Raw genomic sequence first — 15,742 nt, 5'->3', positions numbered from 1 at the left:
TTGCTTTAGCTCTGCAAGGCAGACGGACATAGGTTCTTTTCCACGGTGTGGGAAGGGAGCTTGTTGAATTTCTTTGCCCAAGATCAAGGAGGCAGAGTGATGGGGCATTGGTTCAAAGCCCAATCCATCTGCCTCACCAAAGCCCACGCTCATTCTGACCCCGGTCACCCAGATGCAGGAGGATGGCGTAAAAGGTTAGGAATAGTTACTTTATTCAGAGTGATGATTTTTAAAGTTGTGGATTTAGATTTTTTTTAAAAAACTCTAAAGTGATAAGAGAAAAGAATAATCATTAGAGTGTTGCCAATAGTAACAGATGCCAGAGCACAGCAGAGTAGCAGCTTGTAAGTGCTGAGAACAGAAACTGTCAACAGAAAGGCAGATTCAGTTATAGACAGACGGGGAGAATTCAGCATCCACAAATAAATATCAAAAAGCAAAGGCTGCAAAAGGACACGCGTTAGCAAGAAGAAAAAGCCACAGACACTCTGGCACACAAGAAATGGCAATTTTCTGATTATCACTGCAATACTGCAATATAACAGACTGTTCCAAAGCAAAGAAGTCTGAGACGGCCATTTCATCATCAGACGAATTCTTGTGACCTGCACTTGGGTGAGTCAAGTGTCTCTGTGTGACTATCACAGGTGAGGATCTCAGACACAGGGTAAGGTCCTTCAAGAGTCCCAGGCCTCCTCTCCACTATTTTTTTTTTTTTTTTTTTTTTTTTTTTTTTTTTACCAAGACAGGGTTTCTCTGTGTAGCCTTGGCTGTCCTAGATTCACTTTGTAGACTAGGCTGGCCTTGAACTCACATTGATCCACCTGCCTCTGCCTCCCGAGTGCTGGGATTAAAGGTGTGCGCCACCACGCCCGATGTCTCCCCCAATCTTTAATGCAGAGAATGTACATGAATTTAGGGGCCCAGTTTTCACACGGAGAGAAAAAAGTATATAAACAACTTTAGTTAGCTAGCTTTTTCTACATTTGCTTGTTACTTGTGCACGTTATGTGAAGGGTGGGGCATGCCACAGCACAGGTGTGGGGGTCAGAGGGCAACCCTTGGGAGCCAGTTCTCCCCTTCCGCCATATGGGTTCAGGGAATTGAACTCAGGTCTTCAGGGTTAGCAGCAAGTACCTTACCCACTGAGACGTATTGAAGGCCCCAAACTAATCTGTATGTGTGTTTTTACAAAGGTAAAGCCATGGTCTAGGGGAAAATATATAACATGGAATAATGAGAAGTGAATGCTGAAGGAATAATTAAAAACATGTAGAGGTTTTTGCATCGACTAGATCTACTAAATAACTTCAGATTTTGTCGGAAGTGTGTATGTCTATTCATATGTGTTCTTACAGCAAATATGTATGGTGTATGTACAGGGTGAGTTCAGAGATTATTACTATGGTAACATAATCATAATTTTCAGGGGGAAATGGAATACTATGAACATTTAAGAGATGGCAAGAACTGAGGAGCTGAGGAAAGCTGAGAGCATAGGTGGTAAGGCAAAAACCAGACAGGATGGGGAGACAATAGTCAGAATAAATGAGGAAGACACACCTCCTGTGAAGACAGCAGGCAAACATATTTTTAGAGCAAGCGTTCCTAAATTCTATGAGGTGCATAATCCTTAACTTATGGACATCCCTATTTCAAGGAACGAAAATGAAAACTGGAAAGCAGTAACATCCATTTTATGAGTCAACCTCAATTCCAAACCTAGCAAGAACAGTTGGGAGAAAAGACCATGGTGACTCAGCCACATTGTGTCCCACAGATGAAAACATGGGAAGATCTGCCTCATCCCAGGCTGTCTTGTTTGAGACCGTGTCTCTGTGTAGCCCTGGATGGCCTGAAACTCGCTATGTAGACCAGGCTGGCATCAAACTCACAGAGACAACCACCTCTGCCTCCTGAGTGCTGGGATTAGAAGCATGTGCCACCACACCCAGCCTTTTCTTTTTTTCCCAAATCATGAGTGGCGGTGGGTGAAATGTCTCAGTGAGTGGGTAAGGGCGCTGGCTGCCATATCTGACCCAAGTGCTTGAGCCCTGGAACCTACATGGTGGACACGGAGAACTGACTTCCAGAAGCTCTCCTCTGACCTCCACATGTGCACGGCAGTACGTGTGTGCCTTCACACCCATTCCATACACAAAAAAGTAAAAATAGCTTACTATCACAATTGAGACAGATCTGCCAAAATTTCAAGTATGATCAAAAGTCTAGTCATGAGCCAGTAGCATCCTAAGGTCATAGATTTAAAAGGATATCATGTCGCCATCTCCATAGCTTATCAAGGAAAAAAGCATTTGTTTGCAGTCACTTGCTTTGTATGACTTTTGAGAAAGGTAGAAATCAAAGAGGATATTAAAGAGTATTTTAAAATATCTACAACAAATAATACATTAAATGGTGATGTTCATAAGATTGCCCACTAAGGCATAAAAAGTCAAGAATAACTTCTCATACTCTCTAAGAAAACTGTGCTAGAGGTCTAGCCAATCAATACATAAAGGAAATACACAAATTAGAAGAAAAACTCAAAATCATCTATTTAGAGATATTCAGGTGGACAAAAAGAAGAGAGTTCCAGCACTGACAAGATGGTCCTGTGAGTAAAGGGGCTTGGTGTTAATGCTGACCACCTGAGGGCCATCCCCAGGACACAGAAGACGGAGAATTGGATCTCCTATTGTCCTTTGATCTCCACGTACATGCTGTGGCACACACACACACACACACACACACACACATACACACACACACATACACACACACACACAGACACAGAGAGAGAGAGAGAGAGAGAGAGAGAGAAGAAAGAAAATGTAATCAAATTTAAGTCTATAAGGTAAATGGAAATTAGGTTACTTTAGTTTTTGTAAAAGTATTGGAATTCTCAGCACACTGAAATGTAACTGAAAAAAATAACAGCATATTCATAGTAGCAACTGAGTCTAAAAGTACCTTGAAATAAATTCTGAAAAAAAAAACCAAAAAACAAAAAAACAAAAAACAAGTGTTGAGCTCTCCAAAGCTTTATGGCCAGCTACCATGGCTCATGCCTGTTGGGTCAGCTCTGAGAAGGCTGAGGTAGGGGCCACTATAAACTCAGGTCCAGCTTGTAATGCACAGTGAGTTCAAGGCCAGCCAGAGCCACATAGTGAGATGTCTCAAAGAAATAGACAGGCAGGGGGCTGGGGGGGGGGGGGGGGGCGGGAAGTCCTTTAAGAAAAAAGAATATGGCCGGGCATGGTGGCACATGCCTTTAATCCCAGCACTCGGGAGGCAGAGGCAGGCGGATCTCTGTGAGTTCAAGGCCAGCCTGGTCTACAAAGCGAATCCAGGACAGCTAATGCTACACAGAGAGACCCTATCTCGAAAAACCAAAAAAGAAAAAAAAAAATATGACTCATGTTTGGAAAGACACCCCCCCCCCCAAAAAAAATGTTAATTCTCTTTAATGTATAAATTCAATGGACTTACAGCTCACATCTTCAAATTTGTTTGGCTATAACAAGCTGATCCTTTTAACTCTTACAGAAACCTAAAGGACTAAGCTGCTGTGAAGGTTAGGGCAAGCCAGCTGTAGGGACATGCTCCGCTGGCATGGTTGATCACCAATATATGTCCTTCGACAGTGATAGACAAGTGAAGAAACAGCACAGAGGCGCCAAGGCCAGCCTGGCAGGAGAGAGGCCTGTCTTCTGCCCATCAGATCCACACTCCCATACCTTTTAAGGTAGAGTGTCAGGGACTACTGATGAGACAGAAGTAGGACTCAGACCACTGGCCACGGGATTTTCTGAAGCAAGAATTTTAGGGTGACTAAGACAAAGTTAGATCCCCCAACTTCCAAAAAGAAACATCTAACTGAAAAACAGTAACAATGACAAGAATAAATCATAAAACTTCTTTTAAAAATTAAGAAATGAGCGGGGTGTGGTGGTGCACACCTGTAATCTCAGCACTCCAGGAGGCAGAGGCAAGCCCATCTTTGTGAGTTCAAGACCAGCCTGGTCTACAAAGCATGTTCAGGTTAGCCAAGGCTACACAGAGAAATCCTGTCTTGAAAAACTAATCCCCGCCCCCAAAAAAAGCAAAGGACCTCTTTATTATCTTAGAATAGGAAATTGTTTCTTAAAAAAAAAATAAAAGCATAAACACACATAAAGAACAAAGCATGAAGGAAAATACTGCCAAGGTTGACATTTGAATATATATCTTATTTAGCACATAATTTGAAAGAATGTGAAATAAGACACAGTGTGAGAGGCTTGGCCAGGCTGCTTCCTCTGGGTATTTTATAGCTGTTATAAATCAGCCATGAGAAAACCTTAGGAGAAGAGACATTGATATTTGTGTTTTAAACTGCACAGGAATAATATTACTCTAATCTTAAAACAAGATGGAGTGAGTGATGTCAGAGCCACTCTGTGCTTTGGGATAATGTCCGAATAATTCATAAATGACAGATACTGCCCATTCGTGGACCAGCTCTGCAAGGCTAAGCATCCCTACTCCGTGATCACTGTTGTCATCTCCACTCTGTGATCGTTGGTGTTCTTGGTAATTTTAGATTTCTAAATAACGTGCTTGTGGTGCTGTTTCTCCATTTGTCACTTGTGGCTTAGTTTTCTCACTCTGTTCAGCTCTCAGTTCATGAAACTGCAGCCATTCTAGGAATGACACATTGGGATTTAAACTTGTGCTTAACGAGGCCCATACGCAAAGCCAAAGCATTAAAAAAAAAAAAAAAAAAAAAAAAACATGGAAAGAAGGGAGATGTTTTGCGATGGATATAAATATCAAATTATTAAAATCCATAATATATTGAAATCCATTCTAAATAATGTATCCATCGATCTATCTATCCATCTATCTATCCATCTGTCTGTCTGTCTGTCTGTCTGTCTATGTATCTATCCATGGGGGGCATAAGAATATGTAGAAGCCAGAGGACCTCTTCCTACCATGTCGCCCCAAGGAAAGAACTCAAGTTGTCAAACTTGGTGCTACTGCCCTTACCCACTGAGATATCTCCCTGGACTCTAAATAATTATTTTTTTAAAAAATACTCCAGTATATGAAAAATTAAGCAACAAACAAACAGCAATGTACAGAACAGGAAATTCTAGCTAATAATAAGCACACGACAGGACGTGTGTCTCTGTGGTAATTAGGTTACTGCAATGTTCACACCCTTCCTGCCAGCACCTTACACAGTACTGGTGACCGTGCAGACCACTCTGGTGGGAGTCTGGCATCTCCATCTCAAGACTGGAGATGCGGGTGTTCTTGGGAGCTCGTGGTTGGACTTTTAGACATAGACAGTAGGAAACAGGTAGTCGTTGTAGCCAGTTCTCACTGATGAGAACTTGTCAGCAACCTGGATGTTACCCGCAGGAGGACGGGTGAACTATGGTGTTGAGTGGCCATTCAGCTGTAGCTTACATGTCCGCCCACGTGCATGGGTCTGCAAACAGAACTGTCAGCAGCCGGTTGCAGAATGCCGTGTAGAGTGTTATGCCATTTACATCACGTTAAAAGGCTACATGTGTGCTCTCTACAGATGTGTAAGTGCACACACAGGAACAGTATAAAACACATGGGAACAATGACAGGTTCAAGTTTAGTGATTGGTCAAAGGGACAGACGTAGTCGGGAAAATTACAGTAAGGAGGGTAACAATTAAAAAATATCTAATTTAGATATAGAAAAAAATGTTGAGGATATCAGAAATCTATGTGGTAAATATACTAACATTTGTTTTTGAATGCTGTCATTTTCTATAAGCTAGAAAAGCTTGGCCAGAATTGAGAAAATTCCAGATTCTGTCAAATGCAGTTGAGTAGGTTACCAAATAGGAACAGTCTCCTTTGTGTCCAATACCTTATCTCACAATGGCCTTTGGTGATCATGAGCTCTAGACCTGAGCAAGTGGCTTATACCCCCATCCGGAGGCTTCATCCTGCCCCCACCCCCACTCCGACATAGTCTCTGAAAAGAATAGAACCTTCACGGGCTTGTTGGAAAAGTGGACTAGCCTAGCCCCCCACATACGGCAGAGTAGCTTGTGCTAGACCACACCTTCGTTCCTCTAATATATGTGTACCAAGTCTCTGCTGTGTCCCTCAGGCTGCTGGCACAGAACAGGGAGCGGAGGAATTTTTTTTTTAATCCCTGTATTATGGAACTACAGCAACTCCCCACAGCTTACCTCCGCCCCAGTTTTTCTTCTATATTTACCCTCTTCTGTGGCCGTGACACCCTGGCACTGAACTGCTTATTTCCCAATAATCCTAACGATGGATTTTTTTCCTAAGGACGCTGCAGCCCTTATTAAGTCAAGGTCTCTAAGCATCCCCTGTACTCAGAGAACTACAGCATGGTCACAGGCAGGGGCAATAGCTCTACACAGCTCCTGTTTGCAGAGCGATTGAAAAGTACAGACCCATTGGGTGCCCTGGTGGTTTCTAAGGGACTTCGTGGACAAACACTACTAGGCACGCCCATTTTTTTATCTACTGGGGTTTTCATGCTAATCCATTAGTTCATGGATGTTTCATTTCATCCATGTATCTAGAATGTTGGTCTCAACATCCTAGCAAATAAAGTAATTTCTTCATTATGAACGCTTCAAGTATATGATGCTATCCTTTGGCTTGGTTTTTTGTTGTTGTTTGTTTTGTTTTGTTTTACTGTAACTGAATGAATCAAAGCCATTGTGCAGATCTTGAGATAACAACAGTTATCATTTATTAAGCACCTAGTGTATACGTCTCTCATTCTGCTTCACTGTATTCCTTTTAGAGAACTAAACTGCATAATAAACTGCAACTTCCGGAGCAATCGGGTTCAAGTCCAGTTCTGCCACTTAACTGTGTAGCTTTGATGTTTCTGTGACTCCTGAGTCTCAGTTTTTCTCCTTTGTAAGAGAGTACTATTTATCTCAGATGGCTGAGATGTAGATCATATAAAATAACCTACAGTGGCGTATGAAGTGGTTGGCACAGAGCACCCAGTCAGTGTACATCTACTTTTTTCTTATTTAAAAGGACTAGGCAAGGTAGGCTGGAACATAGAAATCAAAATGGCATCTGTACTGGGTGATCGTCAACCTCAGAGAACATTGAACACAGACTGTGGTACACGGACGGGATAGTCTCTAAAATGGCTCTTCACTTTCCTTCTTAAGGATTTATCTACGTTTAAAGTGAAGAGTACTGCTTGAAAATCCCACATCCTGAGCCAGGCACAGTGACACACATCTGTAATCCCAGCACTCAGGGAGGCAGAGGCAGGTGGATTGCTGTGAGTTCGAGGCCAGCCTGGTCTACAAAGTGAGTCCAGGATAGCCAAGGCTACACAGAGAAGCCCTGTCTTGAAAAACAAAAGCAAAAACAAAACAACCAAGAAAGAAAAGGAAAGAAAAGAAATCCCAAATCTTTCTCTAGCTGGTACCTTTTCTAAAGACCTTGTGCTAAATGAGTCTCAAAAGTATTTAGAGAAATAATTCTGTCGTTGCAAAGTTACTATTTCAGTTCTGCTCCTGAGATTATGCCGGGTACATTGGTAGAGGCCTGTGAACTAAAAGGCATGGTCCTGCCATGGACACACTCACAGGAGGCACTATAGAAAGAGTGGAAACGAGACCGCTGTCCTGATGAGCGGAGTGAGGAGTGCTGAGGCAAGGATCAGGGCTGCAGGGAAGCTGAAAGCTCAGGTGCATTTGGAAATGACTCAGTGTGCACCGCCCTCCCCCTTTTAAATGGCGACACCTGAATGCAGAGGAATTAATGGTTTTGACTGGAAACATGGCAAAGGACAGACAGCTCTGGCCATAAAGGGGGCAGGTGGGACATCATGAGGGACAGGCATGAGATTCTGAGCACTGGTTAGAGGACGCAGCAGCTTGCTGTTGGCCAAGTGGAGGGGACACACAAAGTAACACGACTCACTTTCTGTCTTTTTTTTTCCCCACCAGGGTCTTTTCACCTAATTCATTTGATGTTTGATGACTACGTGCTCTACTTACTAGAATCTCTGCATTGTCAGGAGCGGGCCAACGAGCTCATGCGAGCCATGAAGGGCGAAGGAAGCACCGGTAAGCTGAACTGGAGGGGATCTTAAAACATAGCATCTGACCCATATGCTTATTCTGTTTCCTTAATTCCACACCCCCAAGGACCTCACTGTGGTGAGTGGGTCATATGCTGAGAGTCAACAGTGTCGCTTCCTCTTTAGAGTGGGCACCTGTGTGTATGAAAACCATCAAAGGGTTTTAAGCAGGGAGTGGCCAGTAGGACACAGATTAGAGCATATGCTTTGTGTGTGTGTGTGTGTGTGTGTGTGTGTGTTTCTTTAAAAGCAACTGTCCTTGACCTTGGGATCTAAGAACTTATCTTTGCTATATTTACAGCAGAAGTCCAGGAAGAGATTATCCTGACAGAGGCTGCCCCGCCAACCCCTTCGCCAGGCCCATCATTTTCTCCAGCAAAATCTGCCACATCTGTGGAGGTGCCACCGCCCTCCTCCCCTGTCAGCAACCCATCCCCCGAGTACACTGGCCTTAGCACAACAGGTAAGGGAAGGTTCTCCAAAGTGCTGGGTGGGGAGTACATGTTGGAAGCAAGAGATTTCTGGGAAAGAGTCTTCCTCAAAACGGAAAAAGGAATCCCAAGACTCAGCAGTCTTCCTGAAGAAGGATTTCCAGGACTCAGACTGTTCATTAGTGGCTCTTCCATATGTTGCTGTTTTCAGTTGTCAGGTTAAACACATGATGAATCTCTATTCCCCAGAGTAAGCCACTGAAATTATTTTTAAAAAAAAAATTGTTGTGTGAGTTAGTACACAGGCATTCTTGAAACCAAGAAACATGAACCCAAACCTGAGCAGTGTCTCTGGAAAGGTGAGAAGCCATGTCAAGCCACAGTGAGACCAAGTGAGGCAGCGGCTGTCACAAGAATTGATCCAAGCATGACTTTGACGCTTTTAGAAGGCTGCTCTGATGGGAGACCCACAGCCCAAGATACACACTTTGTTCTCACAGGCCAGACCACACCCAAGAATCATCAAAGCCTAAAGAAACACCCACACATAGGACAACCGAAAGAACCCCAAATAGATATTGTATGGCAGTGTCATAAAAGTATGTATAATAGGCAAAAAGTGGAAAAGGACCCATTGATGGGTGAATGGATATAAACATCATGGACCGCATGACATTTCTAACTCTAATGTATCACTAACACACAACTAAATCTTGAAGATATTGTGCTAAGTGAAATAAGCTAGACATTAAAGGGTAAACGTGTGGCTCTACTTGTACAGGGTCCCCAGAACAGGCAGATTCAAGAGTGAAATTGGAGGATAGAGGTAGGGGACATAAGGACAGAGTTTCAGTTTGGGAAGATCAAAACCTTTGGAGATGGATGGTGATGGTTGACGCACAGCCCAACAAGGTATTTAATGCATCTAAACTGAAAATGGTTTAATTGGTAGATTTTAGGTTAAGGTGTTTTATCACAATAAAAAAAAAAAAATCACCATACCATTGCTGGAAGCACAGCCTATGAGAGAGGAGCAGTATTACATACTAGGAAAGGGCAGTTATATATTTATGCAAGTCAGAGATCTTTAAGAAGAAATAAATAGCCATTGAAAGAGAAATTTCAAAACATAAGGTTAAACAGAAAACAAAATACAACTGAAAGAACTAGTTAAAAGAATGAGCTAAGAGATTCTTTGATAATACAACCAATGCAAAGAGATAAGGAAATGTTAAGTATAAGAGCTATGCTAAGAGAAAGAGCTGATATGTTCAGAAATTATTGTTTGGAGACAGGGTCTTGCTGTGCAGCCCTGGCTGACCTGGAACTCTGTATGAACAGACCAGGTCAATCTCAAATTCGTGGTGAGTCCTACTGCCTTTGCCTCCTAAGTGCTAGGATTACAGGTGTGTGCCCAGTGTGCCCAGCCCATTGTTCACTTTTTTTTTTAAGATTTATTTATTTATTGTATATCAGTGCTTTATCTGCCAAAGAAGGCATCAGATCACATTATAGATGGTTGTGAGCCACCATGTGGTTGCTGGGAATTGAACTCAGGACCTCTGGAAGAGCAGGTGGTGCTCTTAACCACTGAGCCATCTCTCCAGCCTCCTATTGTTCACTTTTAAAGTGAGTGTTCCAAGTAAGAATAGAAAATGGAGAAGTAGCTGGGCGGGGTGACGCACAGTTGTAATCTCAGAACTCAGACAGCTGTAATGCAGGAGGATCGCTGAGCGTTTGAAGCCACACTGGGCTGTAGAGTGGGTGGGTGGGTCTACAGAGTAGACCCTTATCTCAGAAAAAAAAATGAAGGAAAGGAGGGAAGGAAAGAGAAGAAAGAAAGCACTGTGCTACTAGAGTAAAAGAAAGCAAAATCAGGAGAGAGATAGAGAGGAGGGAAAAAGAAAGAAGAAGGAGGGAGAGGGAGCAGAGAGGAGAAAGGAGAGAGAGAGAGAGAGAGAGCATACTAATAGCTTAATGGTTTTACAGAAAATAGAGCTAAGACTTAGGGTCACAATTTTCTTTCCTTGAATCCTGAGGTGATTAAATGGGGGAGAGTGGTGGAAGGTGGGGTGGGGGTAGAACTCACCCCTAAACTCACTGAATAAAATCAGAGATCTTATCAGCCCCCCCCCAAAAAAACAGATAATCAATCCCCAAAAGAGACTCGGATTGATACCAGCCTTCTTATCAGTGACATTAGATTCATTTTCTGATGTAATACTTGTTTACCTTTTTCCCCATTCATTCATTCGTTCATTCATTCATTTACTTTAGCTTCCCCTCCCTCCTCTCCTCCTAGCTTCTCCTCCCTTTCCCCCCCTCCCCCATCCCTCTCTCCTGAGAAAAGGGGAGGCCCGCTGTGGGTCTCCACCCACCTTGCCATATCAGGATGCAGTGGGACTAGACAACGCAGCCCAGTTGGGGGAAAAGGATCCAAAAGCAAACAACAGAGTCAGAGACAGCCCCTGCCCCAGATAGGGGACCCACATGATGACCAAGCTGCACATCTGTTAAATATGAGTAGGGGCCCCAGGTCCATCCCATGCATGCTCTCTGGCTGGTGGTTCAGTCTCTGTGAGCTCCCACACGAGCCCAGGTTGGTTGACTCCATAGGTCTTCCTGTGATGTCTTTGACCTCACTGGCCCCCTCTGTCCTTCATCCCCCCTCTTCCACAAGAGGCCCCGAGTTCTGCCTAATGTTTGCCTGTGGGTCTCTGCATCTGTTTCTATTTGATGCAGATTTTTTTTTTTTAACGTGCCTTGAAAATGTTCAGACAGAAGGCTATTCCATAGGTTGTGTGTGTGTGAGGGGGCAATATGAGTGCATGAAACACACATGTTTTCAAAGTACCAAGTCCTATGCTGAGTGTCACGCATGGTATAAACATTACTATGCCAAGGCCACTCAAGGGTTCTTCCTAGATTGGAAGTATTAGATCACTGTCCCGTGGGCCTCCTGCTTCCCAAAGGAGCTACCAAGAGCCATTTCCCTGAGTCATGCCCCTGACATACTCCCCCTCACCAAGGCAACTCACAGAGTCATGCCCATCCTGTCTTCTAAAAAATACACAGGGGAGCTTTGCATACCTAACCATGTGACCAGAGAGAATGATTACTTTCCTGCTTGACACAGCAAACCTGGGGACGTTTGGAAAACAGGAGCATTGAGACATGTGTGTGGGGGTGGGAGTGAGGGGGAAATCAATAGGGCATCTCAGATTCAGCCTGCCAGTGAGTCTGCCTGGCTTTCTCTGTATCCGTGTGGAGGCATCGAGGTAGGGGCAGGTGTGATGATGGCAAGGCCACAGGAATATCATAAAAATGTTGAGAGGTTTCTGTACAACATGCTGCAGGTCATAAAAGTAGCTTCTTAGAAATACAAATGTGAAACAGGCTCTCTTCAGATGACTGAAGGCTTTGAAGATTCTGGCACATTCCAGCTTTGTTCATAGGTATCTCCAGAGGGCATTAAAAATGTCATCTTACATATAAGTATGTACATTATTTTTCTCTAGTACTGCTTTTGAAATACTCCATGGATCCAGTCTGGATGCATAGACTGGCTCCAATGGGCCATGGTCTTGAAAGAAAGACACATAATCTCCTAAAGCTGCATGGTTTTCATGTATAGGCTATAACCATAATATTGTAGCATTCTTAAATTTGAGGCCTTGTGCATACTTTTATTGAATAATATTGTAACTTAGAAAATAATTATATAAGCAATAAAAACACACCCTCATGCTCTCTTCAAAAGTTAATTCACTATATAATTTTAATGCCCAGTTAGTTTTATTAAATTGCTGTTTTATATTCCATCTACTCTCCAAAAACTTGAAAACAACTAATTACATTTATTTGGTGGGGGGCGGGAGGGAGTGTATATGTGTGTGCACATCTGTATGTTTGAGTATGTATGTGTGTGTGCATTTGTATAAGTTAGATGAAATTTGTAGTATTTGAGTCTCTCCTCCTACCATGTGAGTTTCAGGGATTCAACTCAGACAATCAAGTTTAGTGGCAAGTGCCTTTCCCACTGAGCTATATTGGCAGACTCAAACAAACAAACAAACAAACAAAAACCCAGTTTTTTAAAGGAACCCAAAGTAGGGCCTGGGATGTAGCTTAGTTGGTAAAGTGTTGGCTTAGCATTCATGAAGTCTCGGGGTTAATTCCTAGCATTGCATAAACTGTGCATGTTGGTGCACCCTTGTAATCACAGAACTCAGGAAGTGGAGGCAACATCAGAAGTTCAAGGTCATCTTGTGCTACAGAGTGAGCTTGAGGCCAGCCTGGGCTAGAGAAGGCTTTGTCTGTACAACAGTAACAACAAACCCCGCACCCACATCAGGCAGCTTACAATAATCTGTAACTCCAGCTCCTGGGGGTACAGTGCCCTCTTCTGGCACCGAATGGTACCTGCACACACGCATGTGCGCAGGCTCGCGCGCGCGCGCACGCGCGCACACACACACACACACACACACACACACACACACACACACACACACACACACCAAGTAAAATTAAATCTTAACAACAACCACAAACCCAAAACAAGCAAGAAAAAAAATGAATGTCAAAGGAAGTTAAAGAAACAAGCTTTAGGCCAAAAAAAGTTTTTTCTTTTTCAAACTTTTAGTGAAATGACATGTGACCTAGAGACTCTGGCATACTCTGAGTCTCATTGACCAAATGATGTATTACTAGCTTTGACTTAAGAATCAAAGCCAGAGCCGGGCGTGGTGGCACACGCCTTTAATCCCAGCACTTGGGAGGCAGGGGCAGGCAGATTGCTGTGAGTTCGAGGCCAGCCTGGTCTACAAAGTGAGTCCAGGATGGCCAAGGCTACACAGAGAAACCCTGTCTCGAAAAACCAAAAAAAAAAAAAAAAGAAAAAAAAAGAAAAAAGAAAAAAAAGAATCAAAGCCAGCCAGGATACCTGAGTCTCTTCATCAAAGCACTGCCTCCTATCGGATGGTCACTTCCTCATTTTTCAGCTATGGAAAAGAAACCAGTTATGTTTAACCTTGTGGCGCCCTTTGATGTAAGGGCTGGGAAAGACTCAGCTATGCCTCATAGGCATGTTTCTCTACTTATCCATGTCCGTGTCTAGTTCCGTGTCTATGTGTTATCGGTTTTAAAGAAGAGGCTAGGAGGAGAGGAAGGAAAAGGATAGACACAGATGCTTAAAGCCAAGGCCAGAGTAGAGTAGGTTTACTCGTCTTTGGGGCAACACGGGGTAAGAGACCACTTACAGGACTTCACACCAACAGATTTCCACTCGGTAAAACCTGGCCCATTTGTCATCTGCCCATCTATAACTTTTGGGGCCTGCCTCCTCCCTCACGATCAGGCAAAGTTCAGCATCTTTAACTTTAGGGGAAGGGGGCTCTTTTCTGCCTCAGGGGCATGGCAGGTGGTGTCAAATTGAGCAGTCTATTTAACATGAGATCAGGCTGCAATTCTTTAATGTCATTTAAAACAAAATGTTAAGCCCAGACTCTGTCTGGGCGGGCCACCGAAGGGCTCTAAAACCCTCGTTTATGATGTCATTTTAAGTGTTCCCTCCTTTGGCAATGACAATAAAAGTTAACTATTAAGCTCATGTTTTCAGCTTCCCACCCAGGTCCCCTGCAACACAAAACCAGCAAAGCCAATCATTGGGACGTTAGGTTGCCCGATGAAATGGGGGTGGGGGGGGGGACTCCTCACAAATGGGCCTGACTGTAGAACATCTGGCCTGCACAGCTGCGCTTTCTCTGCAGCAGTTGAGGATGTCACAAAGATAGCTGACCCCTCGACTTCCCAACTAACAAAAGGCCAGTCATACTGGGGAAGGCTAAGCCAAGCGGCTCCTATGGTGGGCACTGGTGACTCATTTACAATGAGTTCCTCCTCCTGTGTCACAGCTCCTTCCTCCTCCTAGAGATATTAGGAGAAATGAATAAGAACAGGAAAAAATAAAAAAAGGTTGTTTCGTGCATCCTTTGGTATCATTCCATCCATCCCATAATGACTTTGTTCATCTGTCCACTTCATTTGTCATTCATTTGTTCATGCAGTAAATATGGATTCTGTGTTTAGTCTGGGCCTAGCCCTGGAGGTATAGAAGTGAAAACAACAACAAAATAACAACAAAACAGATATGGCCGATGCCCTTGGTGGTACTTAGATTCCAGTGGGTAAGAGTTAACACAGAAATAAACTACCAGGTAAATATGTAACTCCAAATGGCCCTAAGAGGTATGAGTGAAAATAGCAATATGCTATGAAAAAGTATAACCTGGAGACCTGCCCAAGTTGGTGGGCAGTGAATTCTAAGGAGGCGACATCTGTCACAGAGCTGCCCAGTCACAAGGAGCCAACCCCATAGGAGTTGGGGCAGGGCAATGAGGACATGTTGTACACAGGCAGAAAGAGCTTGGTGTAACCAGGACTGGCTGCAGTATGTGATCAAAGGAAAGGGCACTGGAAAGAGGAAGCCAGCATGTCTTTCCAGGAATGGATTCATCTGTTGCGCTGGCCAGTTTGAGCAATCCGATGTTGACTATGGGGCTATTGGTGCAGTAACTCAAACAGACAAGGCTTCCCATGTCAGTGCTCATGCTCCTTAAACACAGCTACCCCAAGGACTGAGGCAGCCATGGATGTGTATGGATCGAGGTAGGCACACATCTACACACGTCATCTCTCTATCTCAGTCTTGAAGGTTATCAGAAATGTTTTATTAAATATCTCAGAGAACATCACTACCCAAATCGAATTTCTGTGCAATAGTAAAAAAACAAAACAAAACAAAACAAAATAAAACCCCAAAACTCATCTGTTGGGGCTAGAGAGATGACTCAGGGGTTAAGAACACTGGATGCTCTTCCAGAGGACCGGGTTTGGTTCCCAGCCCCCACGTGACATTTAGTAACTCACTCCCCATGCATGAAAACCGTTCTCAGACATACATGGAGGCAAAATAGGCATACACAACTTATCAAATAAAAATCCACACTGTCCAAAACCACTCAGCACCAGCCGCATATGCAGCCAGTTCAACTAAGGAACTCAAGTTTTCACCGCATTTGGTTTTAATAACTGACTTTTGAACAGCCGCAGGTGGCTGGTCGCTAGTGTCTAGGGCCACGCGATCCAGTTCTCCACACACTCACCAGAGTGCATTCCTCAGA

At 43.6% G+C, this 15,742-nt stretch overlaps 1 protein-coding gene across 1 annotated transcript in view; it reads left to right on the top strand.

Moving 5' to 3' along the window:
• Positions 1 to 15,742, top strand: part of Rfx4 (regulatory factor X4) — a 158,230-nt gene that overhangs the window by 125,896 nt on the left and 16,592 nt on the right. The window contains exons 14-15 of the mRNA XM_051139870.1: positions 7,994 to 8,113; positions 8,429 to 8,590. Of these exons, the coding sequence (XP_050995827.1) occupies positions 7,994 to 8,113; positions 8,429 to 8,590 (282 nt within the window). The remainder of the gene's footprint in view (positions 1 to 7,993; positions 8,114 to 8,428; positions 8,591 to 15,742) is intronic.

This window comes from Acomys russatus, chromosome 31 (genome assembly GCF_903995435.1).
Source record: "Acomys russatus chromosome 31, mAcoRus1.1, whole genome shotgun sequence".
In the NCBI taxonomy this organism is placed as follows: Eukaryota; Metazoa; Chordata; class Mammalia; order Rodentia; family Muridae; genus Acomys; species Acomys russatus.
This window is presented reverse-complemented; position numbering and strand designations above follow the sequence as displayed.